The 21,966-nt window shown below is 41.5% G+C and overlaps 1 protein-coding gene across 1 annotated transcript in view; it reads right to left on the reverse strand.

The window, feature by feature from the left end:
• XPOT (exportin for tRNA) overlaps positions 1 to 21,966 on the reverse strand; it is a 3,393,313-nt gene that overhangs the window by 3,012,867 nt on the left and 358,480 nt on the right. The window contains exon 5 of the mRNA XM_044088045.1: positions 18,399 to 18,468. Within this exon, the coding sequence (XP_043943980.1) occupies positions 18,399 to 18,468 (70 nt within the window). The remainder of the gene's footprint in view (positions 1 to 18,398; positions 18,469 to 21,966) is intronic.

Below are 21,966 nucleotides of genomic sequence, written 5' to 3' on the forward strand. Positions count from 1 at the left end.
TTTTTTTTTTTAGATGACATGTAAACACACCAAAATAAAAAGAGAGAGAGATAAGAAGGAACCTTATTGGGACATTTGTCTGCAACAAGGCTTGGTAACTAGCACAGGAGTATTCAGACTGAATAAATGATGATGTTCAAACTGGTGGCAAATAAGTTCTGAGCTGCATACATCACCTTTATACCCTATGCCTTATGTGGAAAGCATAACTGTGCCATACATCATCTATAAATTCCAATGGCTTTGTTTTACAGGTAGGACGTTGGGCTATCCTTGGCAGGAGATCCCATATGTTAAAATTACTGCAACAGTGATAATGGAAGCACATCAACTAACATGCAAAGGAATCTCATTTAGGTCAAAGGATGTTACTGTTCTCTATACTACCTGTCACACTGCCAGCCCAGCTATCTGGAATTTTGCAAATAAATCTATGTCATTTGGGAATATTGATATGATTTATACAGAAGTTTATGTTATGTACTGAGCTAAAATATAACCACAGCTTGGTCTGCTGGCTTAGATCAGAAATGTATATAAACTACATTCCTGTGCAAATATGTTTTAAAAGTAGAAACTGGAACATACAGAATTTTATTTCAACTTACTTTCTTGACGTTTTGCAAGTTAAGTGTTTTACGATTGCGTCATAAAACGTTCAATGCAGCAAGGAGACAAGATGTCTAGAACTAGGTTGCCTTCTGCAATGTTTTGTAAGTGTTTTATTGCTTTATGTCTTCCACCAATTGCAAACATCTGAAAGCTATGTATTTTTTTACACAGACATGTTAAATGTTGGACACTGGGGGTTTAGCCTGGGAACTGAAGACAGGTGACAAAAAGTGATGTCATCCATGCTAACCTAGCAGTAATACTTGATATTAGTTTAAGAACTCTCTCAGAGAAACTGTCCATTTTGTATTTTGTTTGGACCTAGCAAGAACATTCACTCATCATCACAATCTGTACTTGCCTGGCTGTAAGTAAGATTTAGGGTATAGTAACACTTTTCGATATAGTTAGGTCTATAGTAAAGATCCGTTTAGATGTTTTCTGTATTTATTTGAGAGTGTCCTGCAATGTTAGAATATTTCCTGTGAATTTGAACTCTGAAGCAACTATGTTTGTGTACTGAGAATTGGCTTGTTCTTTCATTATTTATTTTTAAATATATCTAAACATTTTAATAATAGCTGGTTTGTTTAGAGATATTTAAGCTCTTACAGTATTTGCATATGTATTTGGTGACACTGCACAGGCCACTCCTTATAGCCTGGTGCTATGTCAAAATTACCATTTGGATTAATAGTAACGTTACACAGTAGGATCGGACACCCTTTGTAAGGGCCTTATAGAAGCTCATAAGTAGAGGTTGGTGGCAGTGTAAACCACCTTATAATCTGGGCAGAAGGGGGCATAGCTAATAAACCTGCATCAGCCTTCACCAGGTGTGTGTGTGTGTATATATATATATATATATATATATATATATATATATATATATATATATAAATCAAATCTCAAAGTGTGTGTATGTGTGAGCTATTTAGGCAAGGACACAAAGCACTGGTTGGACAGAAAGTATGCTGGAGGTCTTGGCTTGACCGCTCAGCTGAGATCTTAACTCTGTTGCGGTGCCAGTAGGGAGTCTTATTGCGGATTTGGAGAAAGGGGTAGAAACCAGCCCCAGACTGACTGTGATCTCTGTGTGCTCTTAAGAAAAATTTTACTTAACTGTGTGTGTACTTGTCATCCTCCCAGTGTGTACGTCCCCTTAGCTGTAGCCAGTGGTGAGGATTGAGGCTTCTTGATTACTGGGCCAGTGCAGGGGCGTCACATATTAATTGGTGTCAGTGGTGGGATAGTCACATCACATATTAATTGGCTTATAGTAGTGTGGATATTGAATTCCTGTAGCCTGTGTGCAGTGGTCAAAGAAGGTGCTTGCACTCTCAATCAGCCACACAGTGAACATTCAGAGTTTCCCATCACAACTTTTTTGTTGTTAGCTTAGTAAGTCAGGGAAAGCAGGCAAGCATGTCAGCAGAGGAGTACGGCAAGCGGACAGAGCCAGTTGGCTGAGATGTGCCATGCTGAAGGACTGATGCATGCCAACCAGACTAAAGCAGAAATGATTGCAGCTTTAGTCACAGCTGCATCACAGGACAGCAACCAGGAAGACAATCAGACTGCCCTATAGATGTACAACTCTCAGAAAATGGACAGCTCAACCTTTCCACAGAGGACTTAAAAATCCACCTGGAGTTAGAGAAACTTGAGCTGGAGGCCAAGCATTTGGAAATAGAGGCCGCAGAGAGACTCAGATGTCTGGAGGCTGAGGAAAATGAGAAACTGACGTCCGAAGGCTGAGTAAAATGAGAAACTGCGACACCTGAAAGCGGAGGAGAATGAGAGGCAGAGGCAACACGAAAAGGAGATGCAGACTCTTTGCCAGAGTCATGCAGGTAATGGGGAAGGGATTAACTGAACCCCAGAAGCAACAAAGGTCAGTACATTTTTTCCATAATTTACAGAGGGGAATAATTTTGATAGTTTCATTCATATGTTTGAAAGGATATGTAAACAGTATAATGTTGACCAAGGGCTCTGGGTATGGTTCCTGACCCTGTTACTCCACGGTAAAACTGTAATCTAAATTGTCTGACAACACATTTTGACTGTAACACCTGAAGCTTACAGGAAAAAGTTTTGTGAGCACAGACGCAAGGCAGATGTAAGTGTGTGTGAAAATATTTCTGAACTAAGCATTTATTTTCAAAGGTTGGTGAGTGGATGTCAGGTCACCACTTTTGAAGGGTTTGGCAGACCTTTTGGTGAGGGTACAAGCCGTTATCACTTTGTCTGAGGACATGAGAATCTGATTAGTTGATAGACAATGCAGATGATTTGGAGTAAAAGGGAAACCTATACCTGGCAAGTAGGGCATCACTGCACAGGAAAGGGACACCCAATGCTGCTCATGGGTCTAAATGAACCCATGGTGGGCAGCCCAGACTGCTCCAACAGAGTCTGCCAGTAGCAGGGGAAGCCACTAGGTCCAGGTATACGTCCAAAACTAAGGGTTAAAAGTTTTAAATGCAACCACTGGGGCTATGTAGCATACAGATGTCCATGGAGGCAAGGTGGGGAACAAAAGGTGGGAGAGCCAGTAAGTGGGAATGACAAAATGCCAGCAATAAGTTGTCTTAAGACAACAAGTGTAGCAAACTAACACAAGACGTTATCATATCATAGTGGATGGGAAAGAGGACACTGATCAGAAAGAGATGGCCTCTGACTAAACCATTGTGAAGCTGGCAATGGTTAAAGAGGATCACTGCTTGCTTGGGCAGTCTACTCCAGTCAGAGATTTAGGAGGGACCCCATTCCAAATACCTTTGGCTAGGGTTCACATCGACTGGGAGGGTGTAAAAAGAAGCAAGCAAATAGGTGTGTTTGAGGATATCCCTACAGATGTTCTGATGGGGAATAATTTTGATAATGCCCTGCGTGCATGTAGTTACATGCAGTCAGGCTTGGAGACAAGCATGCGAGTCTGGTGGCCTGGGTAGACCCAGATAGACTGCACACTTGTGGCCAGGATTAGTCAGGTGGTTACTTCAGGGAGGGAGCTACCCTGTAGCAGTGACACTGAAGGTGAGCTACAGCTTCTTGTGTGTACTGATGTTCCCCTTGGACAGAGGACTTCAAGGGTAGAGATGATTAGTAGTACCCAGGCCAACAGTGAGGCACTGCTATCAGAGGATACCAGACTTCCTTTGGAAGGGGAGCTAGGAAGGGTTACAGAGAGAGAGCCGAGACAGGCTCAGCTCTCAGACCCTACATTACAAGGCCTGAGGGCGGTAGCTAGTGAGGCAAGGGAAGGGGGAATCTGTATACTGGGACAAAGGGTTACTGAATAGAGAGTGGGCCCCTGAGGGTGGGCTAGAGGATGAGGTAATATAGCAGTTGGTACTGCCCAGAGCCTACCATCTGGCACTTCTAGCCATAGTCCATGACATTCCCTTTGCAGGTCATATGGGCATAAAACGTACAACGAGACATATTATGTAGAACTTCTACTGGCCTGGGATTTCCCGAGATGAAACAGGGTACTGCAGGACCTGTGAGCAGTGCCAAAAGGTAGGCAAGGCAGGAGACTACGTGAAAGCTCCTTTCATGCCTTTGGCTGTGACTGACAAGCCATTTCCGAGGGTAGCTACAGATATTGTGGGGGCCTCTGAGTATCCCAAGTTCCACAGGGAAAAAGTAAATCCTAGTGGTAGTAGATTATACTACAAGATACCCTGAAGTGGTGGCGCTGTCCTCCATTGAGGCAGAAAAGGTGGCAAATGCTTTGTTAGAGATTTTCAGCAGGGAAGTTTTCCCAAATGAAATACTGACCGACAGAGGTGTCAATTTCATGTCAGACCTGCTGGCTTGTCTGTGGAAGCACTGTGGGGTGAAGCACCTAAAGACCACCCCCTACCATCCCCAGACTATTGTTCTTGTGGAGAGGTTAAACTCTACACTCAAGTCCATGCTACGGGCAATTGCATTCCAGTTTAAGTGGGACCAATATTTGCCACATCTGTTTGCTTACAGAAAGGTGCCCCAGGACTCCACAGGTTTTTCACCCTTTGAGTTGCTGTATGGGCATAGGGTAAGGGGACCTCTAGATATGATTCAAGATGAGTGGGAGGGTGAGTGTGAATCCCACAAGGAGTCTTGTGGCATATGCCCTAAAACCTCAGGACAAGGCTCAAGGAACTCATGGGCTTGGCCCAGGAAAAGCTGGCAGAAGCCCAACAGCAGAAAAATGTCTGGTATGACAGGAATGATCGAGCTAGAGAGTATGCTGCAGGGCAGCATATAATGGCTCTCATTCCTGTCAGACACATCAAGCTGCAGGCAGCTTGGGAGGTACCCTACAAAGTGGTAAGTAAGGTCAGTGATGTTAACTACATGATAGAACTGCTAGGCAGGGGCACAAATTGTACCATGTTAACATGATGAACCCTTACCATGAGTCCTTTGTGCTGATTATTCGCAGTGGATGGCAGGAGGAGTCTGAGGGGGAACTGGTGATGGAGTTCCTCAGTGAGGCTCAGACTGACACCTCAGTGGAAGGGGTAGAACTTTCCCAGCAGGTATCCCCTACCCAGGTTCAAGAAATTTGGGAAGTGTTACAGGGGTTTGAGGGCATGTTCATTGGGAAACCAGGGTGGACCCACCTGGTGCAGTACCATGTGGATGCAGGCCCCCAAAGGACTATTAAACAGGCCCTTATAGGGTGCCTGAGAGAGTCCGTCTCTGAGGAAGGAGATGCAGGAAATGTTGGAACTAGGGGTAATTCAGGAGTCCAGCAGTCCCTGGGCCTCCCCAGTGGTGCTGATACCAAAGGAGGATGGCAGCACTAGGTTCTGCGTGGACTACAGGAAACTAAATAGTCACACAGAGTCAAATACTTGCCCCATGCCTAGGACAGATGAAGCCCTAGAGCAGCTAGGTAGGGGTATGTAACTTACCACCATTGATCTTATAGGTTCATAGGTTCATAGGTTTATACTAGGCTATCTGCCCTAAGGCATTTATAAGCCTAGCCCTAAGTTTTGTGGCTTACGCCACCCCTTATATGAAAAAATACTGTGCCCATTAGTTTGTTGTGCCTCTGTCCAGCAGCGACACAGAGATGATTCCCGGGGTAAACCTACGATCTCCCATCCACAGATCAAGATTTCTCTTGAACAGAGCCAGCGAGGTGCTCTGCCTCACATGGCCCGGGATTTTATTCCACAGCATTGGGAGCCTCTGAGTGATAAATCTATCCCTCCAGCACGTCCTATTTATATCCGTGCTAAGGTTTAAGTCGCTTGCTCTAGTGGTTTTGGTGGATTTGCATTTTTTGAGGTGGAGCATGTCCATTAATTCCGGGTTGGACATGGCCTTGTATGTCAGGCACATGTCACCTTTGAGCAGACGGTATGCGACTGAATAGAGCTGGAGTTTCTTCAATCTGGCAGCATATGACAGATTTTGGAGTCCCTTTATCCTTTTGGTGAGGAATTTTTGGGGTCTCTCCAATTGTTGCAGATGTCGGGTGAGATAAATCCCGAATGGGGCATTGTACTCGATCATTGGTCTGATAAGTGAAGAGTACAGGGGAACTATGACCTCACTAGATCTGGATGTGAATCCCTTCATTATCAGTCAGGTCCCTGATAACCTCTTCTGTGCTTAGTGGATTGCCACCTATATGGTAGCTTGGGGTTACCTTGTTTTTCCCGAAGGGTATGACTATACATTTTTTGGCGTTTAACTTCAGGCCATGGCTCTAGCACCAGCTATCTGTTTCCGTGAGTCCCTTCTGAAGGATATCCGTGTCCGATGCACTTTCCACTATGGCGCCCAGTTTGCAGTCGTCTGCAAACTTTGTCAGCCAAAGTCCTCCCATGTTGGCCTGTACTTCTGAGAAGTAGATGCCGAACAATAGGGGGCCAAGGACCGAGCCCTGTGGGACACCACTTGTGACTGGCTTGGAGTCGGACATAGCGCCAGCAACTCTAACCCTGTGGGTTCTGTCCTTAAGCCAGTTTGCAACCCATCTTGTGACATATGGGTTTACATTTAAGCTGGTAAGCTTTTCTACAATACCCGAGTGGGGTATTGTGTCAAAAGCCTTTGCAAGGTCAAGGTAGGCTGTATGGACTGTCTTTCCCTCATCAATGGCCTTGGTGACTGTTTTGAAGAAGTCGACCAAGTTCAAAAGGCATGATCTGCCCTTGACGAAGCCAAACTGAGTCGGGTCCAATGTCTGCAAGTCCCCTATATCTTTGTTTATGAGCTCCATTATGATCCTCCATAGCTTTGCAGACTAGACTTGTTAAGCTTATGGGGCTAATTACCAGGGTCCGTGAGGCACTGCCTGTGGAGTGGGACCACAGTTGCCGTGACGCCACTCCTTGGGCACGCACTGTGGTAAGGCTGAGATTAAACAGCTGCCTTATGTGCAGGTTTAATTCCTCATTTAGCTCGTGTAGCACACAGCCGGGACACCATCCAGTCCCATTGATGCTGTGTTTTAGCTTTAGAGAGAGCAGCTTTCACCCGCGCATTTGAGATGTCTGGGAGGCTACACTGCTGGGATAGTTATCTCTCCTTTAGGGGAGAGGGTGAAGTTTGCACTGAACCTGTCTGCCAGTATGTTGGCAATGTCTGTGTGTTCAGTGATTTTTGTATCATTTTGGACTAATTCTGAGCATATCTGGGAGTTTCCACCCAGGTTCCTAACATAGCCGAAAAAGGCCTTATGATTGTCCTTTGAACCCATGGCAATTTTTCTCTCAAAATTGGCCTTAGTTGATTTTATGAGTGCTCATATTTTTTTACTAATAATGATCAGGGGTGACTTCCCTTTTATGGATTTTGTTCTATCATGTAATAGCTTTCTCCTCTTATTGTAAAGTTTGTTAATGGCTGGAGTCCACCAGACTGGACGTTTGCCCTTTGTGGAAACTGTCTTGGTTTTATTTGGGATTGCCTGATCCATGCAGTCCTGGAGGTGTTCATAGAAGGCATTTGTAAGGGCTTCCGCAGCTTGGGTTGTGGTTTCCACTGGCTCAGGGGCCTTGAAGGATACCAAACCAGTCTTGAGTAGTGTGAAGTTTGCTTTAGAGAAGTTCTTCACTATGTTCTTTTTTGTTTGTGTTACTGGCAGATGGCCTTGAATCCCATTGCTAGAGAGAGGTTCATAGTTGTTTACTAGGCTAACGACCACAAGGGCCTTTTTAAGCCTATCCATGCATCCCAAATCTCTGACAAATTCTGATTCCCTTGCTAAGTATAGGCATGGCCCTGGGAGATAAACCACTTAAAGGCTGCCTGTTTGCATCAGACACATAGGTGCCAAACCAGGGATGAATTTCCGGTTTCCCATCCAGTTGTCTATGTTGCACTTGAATTTAATTAGGGAGGAACTCTGCTTCACATGGATGGGGAGCCTGTTCCATAGATGGGGTAGTCTCCAGGATACATACCTATCTGTCCAGCAGGTCCTATTTTTATCACAGGCAAAGTTTCAAGTCTTTAGAACAGGTAATTCTGGTACTGTTTGCTTTGTGGATATGCAGGAGGTCCATCAGAGTGGGGTCTGACAATGCCCTGTATGCCAGGCATAGATCTCCCCTCAAAAGCCTGTAGGAGACAGAATACAGGGATAGGGGACTGAGGCAGTCTGCACAGGACATATTACTTACGCCATGTATTCTTTTAGTGAGGAACCTCTGGGGACGTTCCAGTTGTTGGATATGCCTGGTAAGGTACGTACCAAAGGGGGCATTCTACTCATTGAAAGGTCTGATGAACGCCGAATACAGTGTAACAGTATTTTCCTTGGACTTGGATGCCATACCTTTGTTTATAAATTGCGCAACATAGAATGATTTCCTCACCACTGTAGACACGTGATAATCAAAAACTAGATTACTACCTGTGTGTGGCCCTAAATCCCCGACTACTACGTCAACTCTAAGGGGTGAGATGTCAATAGGATAGTTACCAGGGATGGATGACTTCCCAAAGGATACTATTATGCATTTCTTGGCATTTAGTTTTAGTCCATGACTCAGACATTAGCTGTTTGTCTGCGTCAGCCCTTCCCTGAGAAAATTTGTCAGTGTGAGATTTAATGACAGCTCCTAATTTGCAATCATCTGCAAATTTAGTCAGCCAGAGACCACTGACATCGGCCTTGACTTGACAAGTAAATGCCAAAAAGGAGTGGTCCAAGGACTGATCTCTGAGGGACTCCACTTGTGACTGGCCTCTGAAGAGGTGGATTCTACAATTCCAACTTCCTGGGTTTTGTCTGAGTCAGTTGGCTATCCAAAGGGTGACATACGGGTTTGTACATAACCTCTTGAGCTGGTCAACAATGCCCAAGTGGGGTAGTGTCAAATGCCTTGGCCAGGTCAAGGTAGGCAGTGTGAACGATTTTGTCCTCATCCACTGCTTTGGTGACCTTCACAAAAAAGTCCACCAGGTTGAGTAGGCATGATCTGTCCTTGATGAAATCAAACTGGGTTGGGTCCAGTGTCTGGAGGTTTACTATATCTCTATTGATCATCTCCATGAAAATTCTTTCCATGGCTTTACATACAAGACTAGTGAGACTTATGGGTCTGTAGTTTCCAGGGTCTGTATATGATCCACCTTTGTGTAGAGGGATGACTGCTGCCTTTCTCCACTCATAAGCCATGAAGCCCATTTGGAGGTTACAGTTAAACAGTAATTCCAAAGGCCCTTATAGGTCATGTTTCATGCTATTTATAAGCCATCCTAGGATACTGTCTGGGCCCAATGATGCAGTGTTCTTGGTCTTAGAGAAAGCATGAAGGACCTTTTCCTTAGTGATAGTAGGAGGAGTTATATTTGATATTTCCTGAGGGAAGGATGAGGGGGAGAGAGGAGTAAAGTTAGAGCTGAATTTATCAGCCAGGAGGTTTGCTATATCTTCTGGCTCAGTATAGGTGGCTCAATTTACAATGAGCTCTGCACACAAGTGTGCATTGCCTTTGAGATTGCAGACATAGCTAAAGAATGCTTTGTGGTTGTCCTTGGCCTGGGAGGCCAAACTTACCTCAAATTTGGCTTTGGTAGACTATTTGTCCTCCGACATGTTTGTTTCATTTAATGAGAGTGCTTTTGTCTTGCGGGGTGTGCTGCACCTCCTAATTTTTGCCATGATTTTTTTCCTCCTGTTATACATATGATTGATTCTGAGATTCCACCATGGTGGCTTATTTTTTTTGAGTTAGTTCTGTACTTCTTCCTGGTGGGTACAGCTGCATCTATGCAGTTATTAACATGCTTGTACAGGGTTTCTGTGAACAGTTCTGCAAAGGCAGAAGTGTTCTAAGGGTTTATATGGGCTTGAAATTTTCCAGGTTTGCATTTAATAGCAGGAGATTAGCCTTTAGAATATTTCCTGAATATTCCTGGTTTAGCTGGGGGTCTGCGTTTTATTTTTTATTTCAAAGGAGACCATTTTGTGGTCTGACCTTAGCAGGGAAGGCATTAGTAGGGGTGTGCAGTACTCTTCCACATTAGTGAGGACCAGATCCAGTATGGCTGCACCTCTGGTTGACATACTGACTATCTGGTCCAGGGAGTTTGTGTTTACAAAATCCAGGAACCTCTGTGCATGTAAGTTTGATGTTGTATAGGATTCCCAGTTAATAGTGGGGTAATTAAAGTCACCCATGAATATGGTATTGGGTTGGATCATCAGTGTTTCTAATAAGTTTAAATACATGGTATGGGTTTCCTGAGTCATAGAGGGGGACCTATACCTTGCAATGAAGTGGTATTGGATTTTACTTTTGGTGATTTGAACATGGAGCAGCTCAGGTGCACTGTCCTGTGCCAGCCTTAAAGTATATTTATTTTTTATGTAAATAGAGACACCTCCACCTTTAGTCCCTGCCTGTAAAGTAGCTGGTCTAAACGTGTTGAAGGCATTACACCCCTCCACAGTCAGTGGGCTGTCCACTGCTTTAAACCATGTCTCAAGAGACCACACAGACATCAGCATTCTCTAGGGTAAAGAGAATTTCTAGGGAGTGGAGTTTTTTTGTCTAGGCTCCTAGCATTGAGCAGTAATACCTTTATATTTTCTTGGGTTTAATTTGCTATGTCAGAAGTATTTTCAGTTTGGCATTGCCTAAAAAAGGCACTATGGGGAAGACAATGTTTTAGCTAATATTTGAAAGCCTAGAGGGGGAAAGGTGCACACCATCCCTGGCAAAGCAGCATGGTCTGTTGACCATCTCTTTCCATGATAACAAATATTGCACCCCCTTAGAATGACATCAGAAACTAAGACAATTATTTAAGCCAATCATCTTTTGTTCGTATCATCCTTGGAGAAGGTAAAATGCTACTCAATGCTAGGCTCATACCAGCCTGAAACACATATTTCAAGAGCTGTATGATGTCTCTCTTCATATAGTCTAGGGAGGTACGTCTAAGGTCATTTACTACCACATGGACTATGACAGAGTCACATTGGTAATTGTGATCCAATGTCCTGAGTGCATGCGTAATGTGGCAGATCCTTGCTCCTTATAAGCAACTGACCATAACTTTCTCCTTACTCAGACTGGTGAAAGGGACATCAGTGCGTCTCACAATGGAGTCTCCAATGACTAGAATGTTGGATTATGTGGTGACTTGCCTTACAGGCTTAGAGGTAGAGGCTTCATGAAATATAGCTCTATGTGTTGACGTGGGTGTTGTTTGAAAGAGTGCGTTTTGGGGCTGAGGATATTTCTTATGGGTACTTTATCTTGGAGGTCTTTGTGGTTTAGGAAGGTTACTTTGAAGTGCCTCAGTATATGAGAGTCTATGTGTCTGCTTTGAATTGTGCATGATGGGTGCAGCATGTGTACTACTGATTAAAGAACTCCTAATGTCAATAAGGTTACGTGAGAGCTTTGCTTCTAGTGACGTTGTGTAAATACATCTCTCACATACCGTATTAGTTTGAGAATTAACTGGTTGACAGTAAACAAGAGGCAATTTCTACATTGCCTCAGGATGCCCATATCCACCAAGCCGGTAAAAGAGATAGTAGAAAGTTCATATCCATGGCAACAGACCCTTTTTATTGATTAGACTGTTGGAGTGAGAATATCAAACACTGCCAGGAGTATCCAGTTTGCAACTATGTGGACAGTGCTTGTCACTGCAAACTACATGTCCTGTGTGCAACTAGATATTGCAGACATTTCAATTGTGCTTTTACAGGAAAAATACGTCACTCAAGGTGTCCGAGTCTGTACAGAGCACTGCCAAACACTCGAGGCAAAAACTAATCAGTACACCCTGAAAATTTAAGGATGAAGTATTTAGGCAGATATTCTGAGGCTGGAAAGAAATCAAGCAGTATTTACTGAAAACAAAAAATTAGCTTGTCAAGAATGATGAAAAGAGGGAAGTCACATGAATGGGTACTGCCTGGCTACTACTAATGCTGGTCTCACCACAGCTTCACTCTTTTGGGATAAAATAGTCCTTTGCTTTTCTCACCAGAAGCAAAATGTTAGCACTATCCCAAGAAGAAAAGCAGGCCACAGCCTGTTTGGTGACTCTGTTTGGCTTGTTTGAGTTCACAAAGATGTCTTTTGGAATGAAAAATGCCCTAGCGACTTCCCAGAGGCTGGTAGATCTTATCCTACCGGAAGCAGAAGATATTGCCCTTGCTTACCTAGATGATATTGCTATCTATAGCCATTTCTGGCAAGAGCAGCTTCAGCATGTCAGGGAGGTGCTGGGTAGACTACAGAGGGCAGGGTAGACCATTAAGCACAGCAAATGTCAGGCGGGTACGCCAGAGGTCTCCTACCAGGGGCATAGAGTGGGGAGTGGTAAGATCAGGTCAGAACCTGCCAAAGTGAAAACCATTCAGACATGGCCTGCCCCTGTTACCAAAAAGCAGGTGAGGGCATTTTTAGGGACAGCAAAAGTACTATAGAAATGTTGCCCCCAATTATAGTACTATAGCTGCTCCCCTCACAGACCTGACAAAGAAATACAGGCCAGTTAAGGTAGTGTGGACCCCAGGAAATGAGCAGGCATTCCAGAAGCTTAAGGGAGCTTTGGGAGGACCCCCTGTGTTAGCCAGTCCAGATTACAGCAAATAATTTGTTGTGCAGGTGGATGCTTCAAACTAAGCGGTGGGGGCTGTACTTAGCCAGATTAACTCAGAGGGAGAAGAACACCCAGTGATGCATCTCAATCATAGGCTCCAACCCAGGGAGGAATGCTATGCAGCTGTAAAAAATAAATGACTAGCCATAGTGTGGGTACCGCAGAAACTTCAGCTTTATCTGTATTGAAGGAAATTCACTGTAGTTACAGACCACAATCCCTTAACATGGCTACATCAAGCCAGCAAGCAAAATCCCAAGTTATTAGGATGAAGCCTAGGGTGTTGCAGGTATATGATATGACAGTGCAGCACCACAGTGGTATTAGCAATGCCAATGCAAACAGCCTTTCAAGACAGGGAATAGGCTAAGGTATTCCCAGACAGGCTCAACCCTGTCAAGCAGAGTTTCTGAAGGGTCACTTTGAAAAACCAGCTTGAGTTTTTTTTTTTTTTTTTTTGGGGGGGGGGGGGGCATCACGCTGCCAAGCCTAGCTATCTGGAATTTTGTAAATAATTCCATTTCATTTCTGAATACTGATATGATTTTTACAGAAGTGCATGTTATGTTCTGAGCTAAAATGTAACCACAGCATGCTCTGCTGGCTTAGAACAGAAATGTAAATGATATACCTGTGCAAATGTATGTTTTAATAGTAGAAACTGGAACATACTGAGCTAACTTAAAAAATTTTAAGAAAATAAGTTGAAATTAAAGTGTTTTACGATTGTGTCATAAAAGTTAGTTTCAATGCAGTAAGGAGACAGGATGTCTAGAACTAGGCTGCCTTCTACATTGCTTTGCAAGTGTTTTATTGTTTTATGTCTTCTAGCTACTGCAAACATCTGAAGGCTATGTATTTTTCACACAAAGATGTTAAACGGACACTGGGGGTTTAGCCTGGGAACGGAAGACAGGTGACAAAGTGATGTCATCCAAGCTAACCCATCAGTAATATTTGATATTAAATTTAAGAACTCTCTGAGAGAGAGACTGTGCATTTTGTATTTCGTCTTGGACCCAACAAGAACATGTACTCATCATCACCATCTGCACTTGCCTGGCTGTAAGTAAGTAAGATTTAGGGCATAGAATATTTCCTGTGATTTTGAACTCTGAAGTAACTGTTTGTGTACAGAGTATTGCCTTGATCTTTTATTTATTATTAAAATATATTTTAACCTTTTAATTGTAGCTGGTTTGTTTAGAAATATTTAAGTTCTTAGCGTACTTGCATATATATTTGGTGACCCTATTCACGCCACTCCTAATAGCCTGGTGCTTGGTCAAAACTACCATTTGGATTAATAGCGACATTACACAGTAGGATTGGACACCCTTTGTAAAGGCTTTATAGTAGCTGATAAGTAGGGGGGTTGGTGGCAGTGGAAACTACCTTATAGTCTGGGCAGAAGGGAGCATAACTAGTAAACCTGTACCAGGTGGATCTGGAGAAAGAGGGAGAAACCAGTCTTAGACTGACTGCAATCTCTGTGTGCTCTTAAGGGAAATTGCACTTCACTGTGTGTGTACTTTCCCTCCCAGTGTGTACGTCCCCTAGCTGTTGCCAGTGGTGAGGATTGAGGCTCCTTGATTACTGGGGCCAGTGCAGAGGCATCACACTACTGCTTTAATTAGACCAATTAAGAGTGCAATGCACCTTTCAGCATGTACTTAGCCACATATATTAGAGAGCTAGAAAAGCCCCTCTAACTATCAAGATACACTTGAAGCCCTATCTCTATAGTATCACTTTATGAACACTCAATGTCTTGTATTCCAGGCCGTCAAAGACCCTACTGTAATACCTTCAAAGGACGAACAGCTTTACACATGCCTAAAGGAAATAAACCAACACATAAATGAAACATACTGAAAGAATGGATTTATTACCTAGTAGTGACCATTCGAAACTACCCCAACATAATACCTACAAGTTCCCTCCTCATCTAAAATATCTTGCTCTCCTGGAAGCAAGTATAAATTCTGAGGGTGTTATTTTGGTAAGGCACATATGATCTTCAGATTTACGTACTTTCAAGTTTATGATCCAATAAATTGTTAACAGACCACAGAAAGCAGAATGCATGCTTAAGGTACTGTACATTCATCTCTAGTTACTGATTTTTGAGTGTTCCTTGGTACAATTTTACATGCATTTTTTTTTCCTGCATCGTCTTATGTGGGACATGCTCAGAAATAACTTCCCACTATGGAAGAACGCGCAATAACTTTGTTTCATATATATGCATACATATATTCACATTATTTAACTATGCCTGAATGTAACCACGTATATATGTTTTTACACAAATAAATACATGTATTCGTGTGTGTATTTTTGTATCTACATTACTGAAATAAAACTGCATTTGTAAATCCTGACAAACTCAACAGTTCAAACACTAACCAGGATGATAATACTGCTTACACTTCCTAGTCACACAGAAACACACAAAGCAGGCAACATGAAAAACACAAAACACTTTGAAACTAGTAAGCAGCAATGTTTCCTTCTTCATTTTATGTTGGCCTTTCATACCAATCATCTTTGTACTGTAGTTTCTAAATGTGATTAAATAATAAGCAGAAATAAAACTGTGCATACTCAAACTCTTATTTATTCTACCAGTGTTATTCTTAAATTATTTTCCATGTCTGATCTGTGTAAAAAGACTTGCTTATCTTTTCTAGCTCTTGATAAACTGTATTTGATAAAAAAAAAAAACTGTTAAGAGAAAGGATCATCTCCTTAAGAGCATCATGCAATAATATAGCAATAACCACGGACTGGGTGTGGTATATTTAAAATTTACCCACAGCTGGTGTGGTTTAATGACAAGAACAAAGTCTGAGTGATTAAACAAAGGCAACCATGGGTAAATCTTTATTATATCACACCAGGAGTTGGTTATTGCTATTAAACAATGACACTTAAGAAAAAAAATGACTTACTTTTCTTAAATATCATCTTTGTCTAATGACTCTGTGGTAGTGTTCTGATTTCTTTAGATATCCTATTTCAGATCGTGCACATGCATATGGAACTTGCGTTCCCATGCTTGTGCGGTACATCAGTGCTTTGGAAAGGAAGCGACACAGAAACAAAGATTTCCATTGCTTCTTTATTTATTTTTTAAAAAAAGTTTGAAATCCAGACAGTTTGGAGTTGTAACAAAGATGGGGCAGAAATACAAAGCAAATCAGGTATGTTTTCTTTAGTTTTGCATAACGTACGCTATTTGCCTTTTATTTCTGTCCAGTCCCTCTAGTACCTTTGAAATGTATGGATTTCAGATTCTGTGCTTCATGACCTGAACCATAGCATATATTAATAGAAAAAAGTCTGGATGACCAGACTTTTTTCTGTTAGTATATGCTGGATTTTACAAAGGGCACGCTGGTTGGGCTGACCAACCTGCATGCATGTTTTTGAATGCTAATGGCCAGTCATTGCATAATGCATTATATTTAAGTATTTGTTTTCCTCAAATTATCAAATCTAATTATCTAATAAGATGTTAAAAATAAGAGGCTATCAGAAGGCTCATACAGATAAATTATGTGAAGATGAAACGAGATCTAGATTAAATCAAAGTAAAAAGAAAAATAACTATGGAAAATATGATGCTAATGTTTCTATGGCTATACATAATAGTGTTGATTCTAAAGCCATAAAGAGTGTTTTAATTTGGGATTGGAGTTTATTTAGAAACAATGGAGTTGGTAGATAAAATTGGAAATGGGCCAAAATTTATTTAAAAAAGGGGTAAGAGTTTTAAGAATTATTTCCAGTCAAAACTCAATAGTACTAAACTGACTAATTCCAAATGTGGGATGGTCAAGTGCTTGAATTGCAATAAGTTAAGAATGTAGTTTATCTTATTATATGTTTGGAATGTGATTGTGTTTATAGATTTATGTATTAACATATATGTAATTATATTTATAGGAATTTGTCTTTTAAAAATGTTTTAACAAAGTATTTACTAATAAGTCATGTGAAAAATGTGAACATGTGATCAGCTGTTGATGGTATATAAGTTTGTCATTTTTACAAAGTTATTGTCTGAAGAAGTCTCGTAAAGAATTGGAGACTAAAGCGCTTACCGTTGGAAGAATAAAGGATTACTCATTGCTTCTGTTAACTTACTTTGTTTTGTTCTTGGGGAGTTGGAGTATTTGCTGCTTTCTTAGAGTAGACTAATCATCTTTAATACTTCACTTATCTAGATAAATGCCCAACGCCTTTGTTCCTTACTGCATTTTCAAGCATTTTAAACCTATTCATCTTGTGTGTTACTTGTTCCCAAATTCCTCGTACACTCTTCCTTTTCTATTAATTCTTCCACCTCTGTACATGCAAGGATTCCTTTCATTCCATCTTTTCACCTATTCATCCTCCAGTGTCACTTGTCCTACCTTTCTTGTACATTCTTATTCTTCCCTTTCCAATAATTTCTACACATGCAAGGACTGTTCTACTGCAGTTATGTCAAGATACTTCTTACCTTCACCTAGTCATCCCTGTTCTTGTGCATTCATCCTCAGTAGCACAGTTCTTGCATGTTCTTCCCTATCAGTAATCTTCCATTTACCTATAAACAATGATTACTTAAACGTACTAATGTCAAAACCCATTTTCCAGTCTTCATCTTATTTTAACATTTTCACTTGCTTTATACTAATTTCAACATGCAAACGACTACAAAGGAATTACATTTCCAGTAATAACACTTACTACTTGTACAGACAAACTGCATTATTCTTGGGAACTCAATGGATTCTCCCCCTCTAGGATACTATATTTTCAACTACATGCTAGCATTTAGAGTTTCAGCTGAAACACTACACAGAAGAATATAACACTGATTTTCTTATTTTTTTTTTTTGGTTCTCAATCCCAGTCTATATAGCCTCTCGCCGGATGGCTTGCTGACCCATTTTTCTCCAAAGTGAAAGCCTATCTGCTTATTCATGCACCTCAAGATGAAAATTTGATACCAGGGAGTGCTTTCATCCTTGCAGGTTAAGGGATTTTAGCTTTTTTTTTTTTTTAATTCCCAATCCCCCTTTCTTAGTTGATGATTTGCACACTATCACTGAAGTAAAGCTTGCTTCACCCTCTCTTGCACAAGCATAATTCCATATTTGTGGAGCCTTTCAAAGAGAAAGGCTCATTCTCCAAATCATCTCCTGCATCCCTCAATCTCTAAACTCCAAAACGTGTCAGAAGTACAATGGTCTAAATTTCCACAACATCAAAAGGCTGGATCAGCCTTCTTTCCTCAGCAGCTTCCTAAGCACCTGAGTAACTAATCAATCTCAGGTCATCTAGGTCACAGACTTTTATCCCTGTAGGCCAATGTGCTGACATGCTCTGTACACCAAGAACTTTCTATCTTAATTTACAGATCTACTAGATTCAATATTAATTCTGGACTTTGTTTACTAATGTAATAATTTGATTGTGCATAGTCATGTAGGACATGTACATATGTATGCTTTTATTTTCTGTCAATACAATTATTACAGTAATGCAAATCTTAAGAGTGGATGAACTGGAGCAGTGCTCGCTTTGTATGTAGCACTTTGGCTGAGATTTACCCCAAAATAGATCAATAGCCCTTATTCAACAGTAAATAAATTTTCAAAACACTAACAAAATAACCAAGTCTGTTTTGTTTTTACCTGAGCTTGCAGCCATGTCATGAGTGTATCTCTAATCAGCTGCTGCTGTACTTCAGTGAGGCTTGAATATCTGAAATGCAATCGACAAACACAACAGGTATTAAATCTATGCAGCCTTTCCTAAACAGTCAGCTTTTCACTTCCTAAATTCATTCCACCAACAGTTGTTACATTTTCATCTACATGCTAGCATTGGAGTTTCATGTGAAACTTTACACAAAAATAAAATGGCGATTTTCTTCTCTACAAATGATCTTCCAACACCTGAATGCAAAGTAACAAAAACTTGTATCACTTAAATGTAGCGGACCTGCACAGAAAGTTCAGCATGTGTAAGGGCAGTCAGAATGACCACAGATACTGAAATTGTAGGATCAATTATGATCAAAGGAGGATATGAGTGTTGCAGCCAGACCTGCAACGCATCTGGGTGTCTGAAGAAAGAGTTTAAAGTTGACCTTTCAGGTTATGGCAAAGTCCAAATGGAAATGAAATCACATCATGTACCACTTTCTAATTTCTGGGGATGATCTGAGAACGAGTTATTTATCTAATCCCCAAGCTCAACAATAAATGCTATTGTTCCTACGTTAAAAATACATCTAACAGCAACACGCATAGTCTGACAAACAGCATCCTCTTGTCAAACGTACAGAATTAATAGGTTCATTAAAATGGATTCAGCTTTATTTTCAGCAAAATTTCATTAATGATACCAAATGGAATAATTTAATCCAAATATTGAATTGTTTATATCTCCTATTAATAGTATATCATCTGCAAAAAGCTGCATCTTAGTTTGAAAATTTGCAAATATTTTAAATCTCAGTTTTTTTTTTTATTAGCTCTAATGCAATTTGCCATACAATCCATATTCCAACTTGAGCATCCATACTTTCCTTTAATGTTTTGAGAAAGCATGAAACTACTTTAATTAGTGTAACAATTTTGTTGGTAAACAAATTTTGTCAGAGCCATTAATGTTGGTAAAGGTCAGGAATTCGGCTGTTTTAGGACATACAGAGCCTTGGTAAGTGCTGAACTGGAGGACTAATACAGTCTGTAGGAATGCACATTTCTCTTTGCAGCAAGGTGGGCCTTAGAAAGATCTTGGCTAGATGTCGAAAAGTAACATGAAACTGGATCCAGCACCTACTTAAAGTCTTACCTGCACCGTCCCGCAGGTTATATTGGTCAGTCAAAGAATGGCTTTGTCCAGTGTCTTTACTTAGCTTAAGTCCCCTATATCTGAGTGGGGGAGGGGGGGTTATCTGATCTAGTAAAGCAGGTAAACCAGTAAATGAAACTATTAAATTGCTTTGTGGGAGGTTCCCAGGCATATGATCCAGGTTTCTCAGAGGTATGAAAGAATTATTGGTTAGGGAGTACTTCTCATCCCCTAATGTGATGGTTGTTGCACACAATCTGATTCGTGTATTAAGGACAGTTTTTACTACTCTAACACAAAAGTAGTGTAGGATATCCTTTTTGAGAAGTATGAAAAAGAGGTCCTAATGGGAGTGATGATGGAAGCAGTCAGAAATGGATACTATTAAAAGACAGAATGTGCCTAAGCCATAACGTCTATTGTTAAAGAAGAATCCATTGTGAGCCAGTTTTAGACGTGAAGTCTCCAATAAGAGAGTTCAGAAGTAAATGGTAGTGGACAGCCCACTGTGAAGGAACTACACAACAGCAAGTAATCTGGACAGATAAACACACACAAATTACTGGAATGCTAGAACACTCTCATCAGGATCTAATTATCAGAAATAAGTTTTTGCGCACCAGACAGTGCAAAATTTAAAACTGCTGACTGTAAAAGTTACAGGTTGTAGAAGTTTGAAGAAAAGGCAAATCGTTGTTTTGTGTGGTATTCGACAACAATGATCTGTTTCATGAACACTGAAAGAATGCTAAGCAAACTATCACACAGACCATAAAAGGCCTAACCACATAAATCTAACTGGACACACTTAAAAGTTCTTGCCACCCTTTACAGTACTTAACAGTACCCACCTGCCAAATTAAGCAAGGCTGTACATGACAACCCTGGTGTACAACTGTGTCTACCCACCCAATTATCAAGAATAGACTTAAAGACAGGCACAGCAGGACTTTGCTTGACCTGTAGTGATAACATATTCCAAGACTATGGAGAAAGTCAAATTAAGAACCGGTCTCTTCAGTCTCATTTGTTGGTGTAAACTGAGGTTAGTAGTATGGGTGTTTGTAGAGCTACTGCTTTACAAGGCAACAGGCAGTCAAAGAGAGACCAGTTGGCACACTGGGCAACATTTTTGTCACCTGTGCACAAGGACCGTTCTTGACCTCCAATTAATGCCTGTTTGGAGTTTGCATGTTCTCCCTGTGTCTGCTGGGTTTATCCCACCTCTGAAAAACACGTTAAGGTTTTTTCAACTCAAACTCACCAAAGAATGGAACTGTGGGCAGCAGCGCAGACTCTTCATGGTGCCCTACAGGGGAAGAGTTGTATAAACCAACCACTCTAGGCATCTACTGTGGTACACAGTATCTTCAGAACTGAAAAACACAGATCACAGACTGTGCACCATTGCAAGGCTAGCCACTTGATGGTATAAAATTATAGCTCTAGGTGATCTAGTCAGGTTGACTAATGCTGCCAAAAATGGGCACAGGTACTTGCCAGTGATAAGTGGGTTGAGGACCCAGCCTCTGACCTATGTCAGGGACTTATGCTAATGGTGAGAGGGATGTATGTGTCCCTATTGGCCAGTGTGTGCCTGCCATAAAGCCCAGCATTCCTGGGTCAATAAGCTATTGGCCATCTGGTGTCTAATTCACCAGCTTGGGTTACCTGGGATAGCTCTGCTGAGTGAGAACTGGACTTAAAACCTGCCAAACATGAAGTAAGAACTGCCACATCATTACAGGTTCAGTGACAGAAAGGAGCTTGGAAGTGATACAATGGTGAGGAGGAAGCTGGACATCCACTGTATCCAACAGACAAGGTGGAACTGCAGTGCAACAAAGCCACTTGGCTTGGGATCCAGAGTACTGCTCATAGATTCACAGATTGTTACTAGGCTAACATGGGGGCCTTTTTAAGCTAGCCATGTTCTCCAGAAAGAATAATGATGTACTCTATCAGAAAAGGACATTTGAGAGCCAAGCATTTATAAGTTACCTCTGTCTATAATACGGGTGCCAGGCCCGGTGTAATTTTCTTAACTGATCTAGGCTGGACTTGGATAGGAAGCCTGTTCCATAAGGAAGAGCAGTCTCGGGAAATGTATCTATCCCTTCGGCATGTTCGGTTTAAGTCACAGACAAAATTCAGGTCCCTAGACCTTGTTTTTCTGGTCTTCTGACTTATGAGCATGTAAGGAGATTCTAAGTGTGGGGTTTGCAGATGCCTTTTAAGTCAGGCATAGATCACCCCTCAGCAATCTAGAGGAGAATGAGTAGAGGCAAAGGTCCCTCTAGTTGCTACATATATCTGGTCAGTTACCTATCAAAGGGAGCACTGCAATCTATGACTGGTCTGATAATGGTGGAATACAGTGGGATAATGGCCTCTTTGGAC

This window comes from Protopterus annectens, chromosome 11.part0, assembly GCF_019279795.1.
Source record: "Protopterus annectens isolate FY-2018-M chromosome 11.part0, PAN1.0, whole genome shotgun sequence".
NCBI classification, from domain to species: Eukaryota; Metazoa; Chordata; order Ceratodontiformes; family Protopteridae; genus Protopterus; species Protopterus annectens.